The sequence below is a fragment of the Periplaneta americana genome, chromosome 10 (assembly GCF_040183065.1).
Source record: "Periplaneta americana isolate PAMFEO1 chromosome 10, P.americana_PAMFEO1_priV1, whole genome shotgun sequence".
Taxonomy (NCBI): Eukaryota; Metazoa; Arthropoda; class Insecta; order Blattodea; family Blattidae; genus Periplaneta; species Periplaneta americana.
Window position 1 is genome coordinate 98,056,129 of NC_091126.1, and position 14,582 is coordinate 98,070,710.

Below are 14,582 nucleotides of genomic sequence, written 5' to 3' on the forward strand. Positions count from 1 at the left end.
TCAAGATTTTTTCAATATAGGCAATTCGAGTTTCTGTATTTTCATATTGAATGGTTTGTAATTTCTAACATTTTAGTGTGGATACCTTCTGTACTGTCGAAATAACACACTACTACTGAAAGTATTTTACAGCTTTGTGATTGGATGCATCTATCATCAGTCAAATGTACTGTATTATGCATAATTGAGTGTGACTGCAAACATTTTTAATACGTGAAGACAGCATGTTTACAATGTTTGATTTGCATTTTTTTCTGGTGTAGAAGAATTTGGGATTCTCAAATACTTAGCGAACAACTAGAAACTGTGATTGTGAGACAGAGAATGATAGGCAGAAGTACACCCTAAGACAGTGGTCCCCAACTCAGAGCACTGTGTCGTCATCAAGCCTTGCCCGCTCAACCTCTCGGCAAGGGAAAGTCGTAAAAGGGCAGACGTTCAGCGGCGGGACCACAGTATGAATTTACTGCATAGGTTTATGATTGTTTTCTGATGATAAAAGATACAGGCTAAATAGAAATAACTAAATAAACTATCCTAAGCAATTTGAAAAAAAAAAACATTGTAGCCTATTTTCAACAAAGTTAGAAGTTAATAAATTTATAATTACTTTCAGAAACGTAATACACATTTCATGTTAATTATTCGGGCAATGCATGACAATTACTGTAAATGTGTAAACTGCTTCTGTTAGAGAAAATGTTGAACAAAACATATAAAAACCCTAGGAATAGTAATGCAGAAATTAACTTCATTCAGTTCACTCAACACTGGCATTAGCACTGATTTTTCGGGATTTGTTTAATTCTCTTTTCCCTCAGCAATTTCTCAACGTTTGGAACTATTGTTTGTGTAGTGCATACAATGTGACAGCACATTTTAAGTTGTGATCTGATACTTGGCTTCCATTACATGTCTTGTTTATCTTCATGATACGAAAAAATTACTGTTTGCACGGATATGTGAATCCGAAAATGCATGTCTGTACAATCGGGGAAATCTAACACATGGAAATTTCATATAAAAGTCAGATAACTTCTTTTGTTTTGATATTTGCCCTTCAAATCACTATTGTAAAGTAAATCAATAAGTTTCAGTTACAAATAAGAATCGAAAATCAAATTGAAAATTTCCCTAGTCTTTAAATCTCGAATCAAATTCCTGGTGCAGATCGCATGATGTGTGAATATATTCTTCGAAATCCAGAATCTTAAGAAACAAATAGGCCTATATCATTGTTAATTTTGAAAAATGTGCTGTAACTTATCCTTTTAGTTAAGCTAACGTTTCATAATTAGAGGTGGTTTCATATTAAACGCCTTCACTCTGTCATATAACTTGTAATAATTTTGTTCTTACCTTGTAGAAAACAATGTAAAGCATTCAGATAATTCCATTAAGAAGGCAAATTCACAAATCCATTTTTTCATTTTCACTTATGATACAGGCTTTTCTTTTTTCTCCGTGGATAATGATTTTTCCTCCCTCATTTCAAAGAACCTATCCAATAATTTGCCACGACTTAGTCTCTGCACTTTACTATAATATGACAGATTGCCATACTCACTATTGCATTCGTCAAGAAAAACTTAAATTGACGATGAGTGAGACCTTTCGATCTAATTGTGTTGGTGGTTTTTCCAACTGGGCTACTTCCATAACACCATTTTTTATTTGTCTTGCACATGAATTCTGTTGGTGTATAATGCAGTGAATAGAAATAACTTCATGGGATAAATTAATGCTTTTCACTTCGTCCCTTAGACTCCTTATTACACCCGTTTTATTTCCAACCATGGAAGGAGCGCCATTGGTTGCCAAGGATATAAGTTTATTCCAAGGTAGTCCAAAATAATTTCTACAGCCTCTACATGAAAATATCGCAACCAGTAGTAGTATCCTTTATGAGAACAATATATAAGAGCTCTCCTTAATCTGAAGGTATTCAATAACGACTCTTATAAAAAATCACCAGTTGGGGATTATTGCTTACATAAGTATTTTCGTCTACTGCCAAAGAATAACAAATGAAAGACTGACAAATAATTACTAATTGCACCTGAACGTTTTCAGCTGGACCTCAGATGGGACGCATCATGGCGGAAGGAGACAAACTGATAGATTCGATCTCCTACACTTGTGAGAAAAGTTCTTCAGTTGTAATTAAACATTCTTCAAATTTTCAATCTTTAAAAGGTTTCTAACATCTTACTATTATAAGTGAAATTTTATAACTGAGTCGTACAGCCGATTCACTAACATTGATCTTAAACAACTTCTAGCTCATTTTGCTTCAATTGTTGAATTAATGCAGCACGTTCTTCATCTTTGTATCTGCCATATACATTACTGTGAGTTGTATAATGCATCTGTAAGTTGTATTTCTTCAGTGTGGCCTACATTTTGAAGTGTTTTCTGCTCCTCATATCTCTTGTTTGAATGGATGGCAAGAACCACCTCTGTTCACTACAAGGCAATGTCACAAACCGGTCCTTTGCCCGCTATAGTAAGCATGCATTAGCCAAGCACTGCCCGCGCCCGTTCATACGCGAGTTGATGATCACTGCCCTAAGACAAAAAAAAAATGGGAAGATTCTTGAAGTCAGTTTTCAAGTAAGTCCTACTCGCCTGTGCGCTCAGTTCACAGTAGGCTGAAATCTACTCTTTGACATGTAGTTAGTCTGAATTATGATATAAGGTGTGAACTCAATGACATTGCAACGTGTTGTGTTAACTCAGTGGTAAAGTACAGAGCTCTGTTCGCTAAGGAGCGAAGAGTATGCAGTATGGTGTATCGAACATTTTTTTTTTTTTTAATGAAGATGGCTAGTGCGGGAAAATAAAATAATAATTCGACAATATCCTTTGTCTCCACATCAGCTCTAAAGTTTCACGAGCCTAATGCTTTATGTCTGTTTTCAAATTTTTGTTTGTAGTGCAGAAAGAAAGAAAGAAAGAAAGAAAGAAAGAAAGAAAGAAAGAAAGGAAGAAAGCATGAGTTTAAAAAGCAGGGAAAATAACACACAGTAACCTGCTCAGTTTACGCAACATGATGGCACAGGTGCAATTCTGTAGTTCACTCACCTCCTTGGGTAGCACACCTGGGCTGAACTGCGATGTTTTAAGTAATCATTTGGGTAGTTATTTACCACAACTTGCATTAAGGTTTACAAATTTCAATCACTGCAGTGGTCTGTTCCACTTAATACTGTAGATACAAGAATTATAGCTTCAAGCTCTTGAGTCTCAATGGATTATTTGATACATTATTAGAAGGATTCAGTTATTGGAACACAGTTCACCAAACACATTAAATGAAAACTAAAACTGACCAAACACGTACGGGCTATTCCATCTCAAATCAACCGAAATATATAGAAAATTGACCTTGCAATTTTTAAATACAATGAAACTTTTTCTGTTCATTGACAACTGTGATACAATGCTTTGTGCAAAGTTTGAGGCATCAGAACTTCATAGTGTTTAAATTAAAAATATTTAAATTTATCGTATTTCCATAAAATTATCAAATTTAAACTGTTGTGGTTCCGAAACCCTTTCACCCAGTGATCAAAATCATGGTTTATTTTGATGCTGAGAAATTATAGTTTATATTGACATGTAAACAGTTTTTCTTACATTTTATGGAAATGGAGAAATTTAGATTTTTCTTCATTAAGATGCCTTTGCCCATGAAAAAATATTTTTAAAATATATGGTTAGATTTCGCATTGAAAGTACAAATAAACACATATTTTTTACTGGTGCACCATTGATAAGAAAGTATTGAAAATATCAAATAAAGAAAATAAATAGTACGCGCGTGAACTAACCAGCTGACTGTAGGTAGTCGAGACAAGCAAGGCCAGGAGACAAACACGTGATGTGTCGTCTAGCAGTCATGACTGGGATAGCTTTATCACAAGTTTTCATAAACACAGGAGTAAAATGACGCCCAATGCTCGCTTATCTTCAGCTCTTGGCCAGTGTGTGGGTACTGCGCCGTTCTAGTCTAGGCATGTGAAAATAATTTATTTAATACCCTCGAAACTTATTGCCGAGCCACTAAGCAAACAATGCCGAATCCCTCTTAATAATGCAAGGTTTTTTTCTCAATATTTTTTACATTTTTACAAATGGGCAAAAAGCCTAAAAGTAAGTAAAATCAGATTATCTGTCTCTCTGTATACAATAAAAATAAGTATTACTTCTTATCATAACCCACTAAATGTCAGCTTCAAAATGAGCTCCTGCTCAATGTTCTGCAGTAAATGGTTCCAGAGTTCTGAGTGCTGAAAGAGGCTTGTTTTTATAAAATACGCTAAATTTGTCGCTCAATAGTATGAAAACCGTTTGACTTTCGATAGTTTATTTTTGAAAATGCACCCTCCTCAGCACCTTGTATAAATAGGGAAAAAATTAGGGTATTAAAAAAATGCGAGGTTTTTTACTGATCGATTTCATATGGAATAGCCCGTACACATCTTACAGAACACAAACTAACACTAATTATATGTTGGGTCACACAACACCGCTTGGTTTTCCCACTGTAGAGAACAGTCTATCGCCCGTCCACCTACTGTGACCAGGGTTGCGTCTTAAATTGAAGGCTCTGTATTATGTAATTATACAAGAAACCATGCACACATTCTTCAGCAATTCTTGGCAGTGAGTGTCATCTAGTGGCAATTTTAAACACATTTTCGATTACAGACTTAACACAAGAATCAAGATGATTTGTCAAGGCCGTGTACAGAAAAGCGAAGCAAGCATCAAGTAATCCATGTCCATTGATAACTTATACAAGGGTAAATTTAACTTTTTGGTTTGTAGAAACACAAGAATTTATCATTAGATATATTTTATCCCTGAGATTGTTTATTCATGGTGCACCGCCGCTGGGTCTGGTAGAACTTTTGATCGGTGGAATAAATGATAAATATAATAATTATACCAAATAACCCTGCCATGAAACGTTATGATCAGGATGGTAATCAGTTCGCCGAGGTAATTAAGTGACAACACACATTGCCTACGTTAAAGACAGACATTTATTTAAAATAAACCAAATAATAGCGTCACACAGACTATATATATGTCACAGTGTAATGTTAAACCCAACTGGTTACCTTACATGAATGGTAATTCCTCTTTGTTGACATCCATCTTGTCGACTCACCTCACTCATAACCAATACTTAACACACATATAATCGTTACACTGAAAATGGACACCCCTCACACGTCACACAACAATGGAAGCCTCCATTTTGAATCCCATACTCGTACAAAGTTTATAGATGAAATCTCTAAGTAAAACGTTCCAGAATAAGGCAATAAAACTTCTAGTAGCCCGTGGTTGACTATTAGTTACATCACAGCTTGAGAGACCAGAACAGCAAATAAAATACCGAACGGTATTTAAACAGAGTTGACTGCCCGATAGCTAAGCAGAAAACCGAATCCAATTCAATATAGTTAGCACATCAAATGACTGAGTATAACTTCCCGACCTCGGAAGTAAACGTTACCATCCTCTATCAGTCTTTCTTCCACGATCCAATCGTAGGTTCCCGCAACAACATGTACGTAACTGAAACTGTCGACACACTCCCGGTCTGTATGCTGCCGACCACCAAACTCACGCTATTCTCAAAAAATCATTCTTCTGCAGTCCTACCGCAGGTTTCCACAACACGTTGGACTACACAGCTACTAGTAGACTTATCGAACCCAGTTCGATCCCCAGCCTACATAGGAGCTCGTGCCCATCACAACGCACATACTACCTCCAAGCCATCCCTCTAGCGTACTCACGCCACTAGCCACGAACAACTCGCTTCACAGCCGAAAATCTCAAACGGCGTGACTATCTTAACCAATCAGATAACGTAATGAAAAATACTAACTTCCCCCCAGGATATCAACCAATCAGCAATAAATACTAACTTCCCCCCAGGGAATCAACCAATCACTCGCCAGCCTTAGGCTAGGCACTTGTTTTCAACACATCACAGATAACAAGAAAAAACACCATAGACTACGGGAAAACAGAAAGGTGAGAGGAAAGAAGCCATCTACGAGAAGTAAGAAGAACTAGATCAGAAAGGAAAAAACTACAAGCCGTCTATGAAGAGTTAGAATAATTAAAACTAACAGAGAAAAGTATAAAGATAGAAAAATGAAAAGAAAAAGGAAAGAAAAGAAAGACGTGCCGAAATAAAACGGCACAATGGATTGTCATGAGCTTGTAGAAACCGATCAGTAATGTGGTAAAATTTTGCCACTCTTTGTGAAATTAGATGATGACACAACATTCAGGACCACTACGAGAATAACCCCTATGTATTCTATGTCAACAATTCAAATTTGATTTGCTGCCAAATAGGTAACTAGCACCAAGCAGATGACAACTGAAGTTACGATGTGAAGCTGACAAGCCAGTGTATGTTCAAAGTGGTTTTGTGTAGAGAAATGTGAGTTCAAAATTTAAACTCTTTAAAGACCTCACTGTAATTTGGATAATGTAGCATAATTTTCAATGAAACTATTTCATTTGCTCTGCAGTTATAAACTGAATGATATTTTTATTTTGAATTGGGAAAATTAATTCTCGAGTTATTTTTCTTATAGTTCCCTATATCTCATCCTTTGCTTTTTTCCTCAATATGTTTTTTTTTTTTTTTTAATTTTTAATGCGTTCATGAGTATGAGAATGCAGAGTACAAAATATAACCTGTAGTTTATTCTACATTTATTTTGAATTAATGTTATAATTACTATGCACCAACAGAAGATAAAGATATTGAATTGAAAGAAAAATTTTATGATAACTTACAAGATGTAATTGACTCATCACTCAAAAGTGATACTCTAATAATAGTAGGTGATTTGAACGCACAATTAGGGAAAGAACCTATGTACATGACTGTAACAGGACATCAAACTCTACATGAGAAAACTAATAACAATGGACAACTACTATGTGAACTCGCAATTATGAACAGTCTGAAGATAATGAGTACACAATTTCAACATAAAAGGATCCACAAAGGTACATGGATATCACCAGACAATTGCATATTAAAAGAAACACTACCTAAAATATATAGAAAGGGAAACAGAAATAATGAAGTTTTGAGATTCAATAAAACAAATTTACAAGACCCAATCAAAATCAAAGAATACAGAAAGCTCCTGCATAACAAACTGATTGAAGATGACAGTATACAAACAATAGAGGAAACTCAAACAATAAACCAAAAATGGGAAGATCAAGAACACTATAATAGAGACTGCTGAAACTATTATTCAGAAACAAGAGAAAAGGGAAAGGAATTTGTGGTGGGACAATGAACATGAGAATGCAATTAAGGAAAAAAAATACAGCGAGACAAAAGTACTACAACATAACATGAGAGCAAATCAAGATGATTATAAACAAAAACAGAAGCCTGCAAACAAAATCTGTATTAAGAAACAGAAAAATTGGATTAATAACAAAATAATTGAGGTTGAATCAAATTATCGGAAGACTGAAGCATGGCTATTTTTTAAAGACATTAATTCTCTACAGCAACAAACAATAATTACACCGACAGTCTGTAAAGATAAAGAAGGTAATTTGGTAATGCAAACGGAACAAGTTTTGAATGAATGGAAGGTATATTTTGAAACAATACTAAGTTTACCACAAGAAACAACATATCAAGAGGAAATTGTTCTAGAAAAAGAAATACAGTAGTTAATACCCTAGAAACATCACCACCCTCACTAAATGAAGTCTGTTACGGTATAAATAATTTGAAAAGAAATAACAAAGACCAATAACATTGCTAAATATAGCATATAAAATATTTGCCTGTATTCTAAATAATAGAGTAATAATCATCATAGAGAAAGACTTGGAGGTCGCGCAAATGGGATTTCGAAAAGGAAGATCCACAATTGATAATGTATTTATACTAAGGCAAATCTTCGAAAAATGTAGAGAATATAATACGGATTTATACAACGTATTTATTGATTATACACAAGCCTTCAACTCAGTTAAAAGAAACAACATTATTGAAGGATTACAACTATATAAAATTCCCCCTAAAATAATCAGACTGATTAACATAACACTAGCAAATACAACAGCGGTAGTCAAAATAAATATCAAACTAAGTGACAGTTTTCAAATTAACAGAAGAATTAAACAAGGAGATCCGCTTTCTGCAGTCCTTTTCATAGTAATGGTGGACCTGATAATCAAACAACTAGAGATTAGAGGTAATATACGCACAAGATTGATGCAATGTACAGCATATGCAGACAATATACTACTAATAACAAGATCAAAGAAAGCATTAATTGGAAAGCTTAAAACTTTAATGGAAAAATCAGCACAATATGGATTAATCATAAATGCAAAGAAAACAAAATTGTTTAAATGTTCAACCAAAAATAATGAACCAGAAAACTTACAGATGGATAATACTATTTTTAAAGGAGTAAAATCCTTCAAATACTTGGAATCAATAGTAAACAACGAAAACAATATCGAGGAAGAAATAAACAATAGAATTGTTATGGCAAATAAAGCATATTTTGCAACTCTCAACCTATTCAAAAGCAAATATGCATCCAAACAAGCAAAATTAAGACTATATTTAACAGTAATAAGACCAATTGCGACATATGCAAGTGAAACCTGGACCCTAACTGAATTGTCTAAGCAAAAGCTCCTGGTCTTTGAAAGGAAAATACTAAGAAGGATATTTGGCCCAATAAAAGATGCAAATGATGAGTGGAGAATTAGAAGTAATAAAGAGTTAAATATTTTAATACAAAACCAACACATAGTAAACTATATCAAAGCGCAAAGGATGGCATGGTTTGGCCATATCAATCACATGGACGAAGGTAAAACAGTTAAGAAATATATAAATGGAACCCCATCAGTAAAAGAGCAAAAGGAGGACCAAAAAGTAGATGGAAGGAAAACATAACCAACGATTTGAAAACACTGAATGTGAAGAATTAGCCAAATCTTGTTCATAACAGAAAGGAATGGCATAAATTAATTGAGAAGGTAAAAACTTCGACGAAGTTACAGCACCTACTGAAGAAGAAGAAGAAGAAGAAGAAGAAGAAGAAGAAGAAGAAGAAGAAGAAGAAGAAGAAGTTATAATTACTATTATGAATTTTTAATTGTGTAATATGATTAATGATATGATATATGATCTCATGGTAATGAAGAAATGTAATTGATAGAGGACACCAAAATATTTGAAGAAGAAACCTACTGTACTCACGAGTTCCTTTTCTACTACAAAATTTTGAATGACCTGTTAGATTTTTAAAGTTGATTTCTCCTTTTTTACGTTGCTTTATCAACTGCTATGGTTATCTAGCATCTGAGTGAGATGAAGGTGATAATGAAATGAGTCCAGGATCCAGTGCTGAAAGTTATTCAGCATTTGCACTTAATTGGTTGGGGGAAAACCCTGGAAAAAGCCTCAACCAGGTAACTTGCCCCATTTGAGGAACATCTGGACTATGGAGATGTCGATCAGATACTAACTTGTCGTGTCAACCAATATAAATTTAAAATGCTCTCTGTACTTGAAAAACTATCTTATTTTCAGAGATTTTCACAATAATGAAGATTTTACACTACATATTCATTTTGCTCGGGTTTTGGTCAGAACAAGTATTACACATAGAACAGTTTATATAAATAAAAGCGATTTTAGGCTCAAAATTTATCTTAGAGTTGCACTTAACTGTGCCTTCATATTCGGTATTCTAATGGTTTCTAAATTTGTTGTTAGTTCATGGGTTCAACTTTGTTGAGTGTGATGGGATTTTTAAGGATGATAAAAGTTCTTAGTATGGCTTCCTTAGATGAAAAGTATTCTGTGTCGTACATTTACACAGTTTTCCAGGAAAATTTGCAGAATATTTCTCATAGATGTCAAAATTTTGGAGATAGCATAATAGACCCATATTAGTAGCACAATTGACTGTGAGATTCTTGTACTACCCCATAATATACTGAATTGTGTTGCATAAGTTGTGTGATATTAATAATATTTGAAAAATAATTATTTTAATTCTCAGAATACCTGAAGGACGAGGACTTAAGGATGATTGGAACCAGTGATGGAGAAGACTCAGGTTTCACTTCAACTATCTGGGAAGATGAAGAAGAACAGAGATTCTATGAGTATTTGACAGATATGAAGGAGTTCCTACCAAGCATTACCGTACGACCACCTGAACCTGTTTCTGAGGTAATCTGAACCTTCCTGATATTGTAATTCACCATGTGTGATTTCTTACATTCAAAATGGATTTTTACTTGATATGTATGTTTGTTATAATATACTCATGACCAAATTGATAGTTGCACAGATTTAGAATATTTGGCAAGAATGTACAGGAATATTAAAAATGGAGTTCAGCTCTTAATATGATAGAATCAAATGACGTAGCCATAGGATACATTTCTCAAGATCTTATTTTGAGGAAGGATATGAAATAAATTCGAATATAAAACTGAGAAGGTCAGCTATATATACTGTGCTTTGAATACAATTCTGTGAGATAAACGAATCATTATAGAAACTTTGGTTTCTATATCAAATATAAGGGTTTGAAATGTAACAAAATGTACAGAAGAAACTTGGCATGTGAAATGTGAATGTAATTAAAAATCATTGTCATGAAAATAACACACATTTCTCATTATACGTCTGTGTTTTGCAACAATTCCTTACTTTATCACATTACTAGTGATATTCTCGTTTGTAATTTATTTCCCTTAACTTTGATGCTGTGTAATTGAATATAAGGCTAGGTTTTTTCCAATTTTTTTGTTTGAAAAATGGGGGTTGTCGTATTAAATTCACGTATTAAAGAAAACAGAAAAGTTCGGTCAATTTTTGTTGTTTTACAGTACACTAGATAATGGGATAAGTGTAGTCGTCTCTCCACAGTCCACTTGTTCATAATGGTATCGGATTGTTTAGTATATGATAAAAAAAATAGCCTTCCAAATGTTTACCGTACTTCAGCTCAACCCCAATCCCTAGCAGTTAGTTCGTGTACATAGTTTTATTTAATATAATATTTAGACTGTTAGGCCCTACAGAGACACAAATTTCATTCCATCAAGAGGATAGTCTTTTGTAAATAGAATATTTAAACTGTTAGGCCCTACAGGGATATAAATTTCATTTCACCAAGAGGATTTGTCTATTCTGCAGAAGTAAGTAAACTTGAAATTTTGTGTGTTCTAGAACCATAGTTCATAATGGACTAATTATCTGTGAATTCATCAACAAAATACTTAAAAAATATTAAATCCTGCAGAATTTATTGGGAAACTAGAGGTCGTCTTAAATTCGAGGTTATTTTCTATTTGATCAAATACAGTACCTGTACAAGACATGCACATTATTTTCGTCCATAAGAGTTTGGCCTGTACACTGTTCACATTATTTTTGTACATTAAAAATGTGGCCTTTATACTTCAATTTTCTTGTGCACATGCAAATAAAATGTAAAAGTGAATTCTGAAATGTATAATTGCTACACAAAAAATATCCAAACAATTTTAATGTCGAACTTTTTATTTTAAATGTATATTTTATGGCTTGTCATATTTACGCAGTAAACCTTTTTTTTGTATAATTTGATAGCATGAAAATCGTTTATTATAAACTGTTAAAATGCAGACTTCATTTGCATTATTTGGGTCATTTTTATAAAATTCTTAGTCCATATTTTGATAATGTTCAGTCCATACATAAATATTTAGCCATTTTAGTGCCTATAAATCTTAGCCTTGCTCATAATGATTCTTCATATCGTTGGCATACAAGCGAAACTCAATAAGTCCAGAATCATAGTTTTGAGATAATTGAACTAAAAGATTTTGTCTTTAGTCACTCAATATCTTTCGTTAGAGTCAAGATAGAAATCTGAAATTCTTTTGAATGTTTATTTACGTGTTCTGAATTGATTCACCTAGTAAAAAGAGGTATTGTATCTTATTATTCTGTTGGTATTAATTGTTTTATGAAAAAATGGCATGGATTTAGTTGCTGTCTCCTGTCTTCTTGGAATACGTTTATTTCACCTGTAACAAAACATTTCAGGATAATACTTTTAAGCGATTTATATGACTTGTAATTTAAATTTCTTCATCAGAATCATCACATACTTGCTCTACTGTTGTATCTCTGGCATGAGGTGAGGTTGGGAGGCTTTCATATCAGTGATGTAATTCATGTGAAATGTCATTTTTTCCTTCATAACTGAAGGTTATCATTTTCTTTAATGTGTTTGGAAGCTGCTTGTTGTGTAGTGATGGTATTGTCTGCGGTACACTGACAGCTGACTGCTTCATTCATCTGTAATGCTTTGAAATTGTCAACTTTTTGTAGTATTTTGTAGATCTGTGGACATCCCCAACTGATTCAAATACTGTATGCTTGTAAATGAGCTGATACCACCTTAGATGATATCGCATTAGGAGAATTTTAAGCTTTATTGAAAAAAAAATTAAGATAAAAAAAGCACTAGGAGAAAATAATTTAAATCTGGAATTCCTCAGATATGCAGGGCTACCCTTTGTTATTCATAATTTACATGAATACCATAATGAAGAATGGAGACAACTACCTCACAGCAATATATCAATTACAATCAGACTCAGTTTAGACACTATGTTGTATGCAGACAATTAAATGTTATTTGCTAACTCTGAAGATGGCTTCCAAATATCGGTACATAATTTAGAGAAAATAACCAAAACTTATGATATGGAAATTTCATATGAAAAAACCGAAGTGTTTGCATTTAAAAGAAAAGATCTTACACTCAGCAAAATATGTCTCAGTAACAAATTATTAGGAAGAGTGAACAACTTTAACTACCTGGGATATTCGTTACCATTTACACATGACTTTGCCATACAAAATAAAATGATCAAATTTATAAAAACACATTATGTATAATAAATTCAGTCTTGAAGCCATCGTTAGTCCAGAGACATACACGAATCAATATTTATAAAACTCTTACCCGACCTGTTTTATCTTACGGATGTGAGGCTTGGATCATAAGAACACCTGACTTCTAAAGAATAACTGCTGCTGAGATGAAGTTCATGAGATGCACTGCAGGAATCACAAAATGGGACCACAAAAGAAATGATATCCTGAAAGAACTCAAAACCGAACCTATATTACAGTATGTAAACAATCAAAGGAAAAACTGGGAAAATCATGTCAGAGGGATGGATAGAACATGCATCCCAAAACAAATACTGCAGTGTGCTCCCTTTGGAAGAAGATCCATTGGTTGTCCGGCTAAGAGAAGGACTGATGTGAGACCATTACAGACCACCTGGTCTAATACATGTTTAGGATGATGATAATGATGATTTATGGATGGTGCAGCTGTACAGTCTGCTGTTCGAGAAGGGTTTGAACATCAAGAACCAGATTGCATAATTTCCTTTGTGATGATAATGACAAATTCACTCTGCACATCAACACATGAACATGTGCATCTGGCTCTTGATGTTCAAGCCATTCTCGGGTAGCATAGTCTATAGCCGCATTATCCAGAAATCTTCTTCCTGCAAGATGATGTTCAGTGGCACAAACAAATGAAAATTGGATGGAGTCGAATCCGGAATATATGAATAATGCTCCAAAATGTTAATGAAGTATTTGTACAAGTTCCTATGTTCAGTGTGCTGAGTGAGATATGGCATTATCATAAAACGGAAATTCGTGCAATCTGGCTTTTGATATTCAAACCTTTCTCTGGTAGATTACTGTACAGTTACATCATTTGGAAATCTCCTTTCTTCAAGATGTTGCTTCTGTAATCCAAACAAATTAAAATTTGGTGGGAACAAATCTGGGCTATACAATGGATAGGCTACTCCAAAATGTTCCAGTGAAATGATTGAATAAGTTTCTGTGTTTGATGTGCGGAATGAGGTCTGGCATTATCATGAAGAAAATTCACATCTTAGAAAAGAACACCAGGCTGACTCCTTGAAATTGCTCCTTTATTAATTGAGGCCCTAACATTCTAAATGTCCTAAGTTCCTAAAACAACTCTCTGAGATATTGATGAAAAACACACTGCAAAATGTATGTAAAGATTTTGCAGTGTGTTTTTCATCAATATCTCTCATCTTTTGACGCACGAATGAGTCACTTACAGTTGAACTACGACAAAGACAATTTAGTGTGATATTCTCATATGGATGTTCCTCTCTTAGATTGAATAAAATGAAATTTGGAAAATTGGCACTTAGCACATTTAGAATGTTAGGTCTTTAGTTGTAATGTTGTCATTAACAACTGTGATTGTTTCATAAACTGGAGAAGAATAATGCCTTGTGTATTCCAAAACAGGGGGCCATGACTTTGCTGGATGAGGGAGCTGCTTGGAACTTCTTTATTAAGAATGATGTCGGTTGTTTCAATCTATTGAAGAGCATTTGATTTCATGCCTCTGATGGTGCTCCCATGTTCCATCACTGGTTACAATGGTTTCCAAAAATTCGTT

The 14,582-nt window shown here is 33.9% G+C and overlaps 1 protein-coding gene across 9 annotated transcripts in view; it reads left to right on the forward strand.

The window, feature by feature from the left end:
- Positions 1-14,582, forward strand: part of LOC138707923 (regulator of nonsense transcripts 2-like) — a 199,197-nt gene that overhangs the window by 89,196 nt on the left and 95,419 nt on the right. For all 9 annotated transcript variants that reach the window (XM_069837983.1, XM_069837982.1, XM_069837978.1 and 6 more), the window contains one exon: positions 10,107-10,279. In XM_069837983.1, coding sequence (XP_069694084.1) covers positions 10,107-10,279 — 173 coding nt within the window. The remainder of the gene's footprint in view (positions 1-10,106; positions 10,280-14,582) is intronic.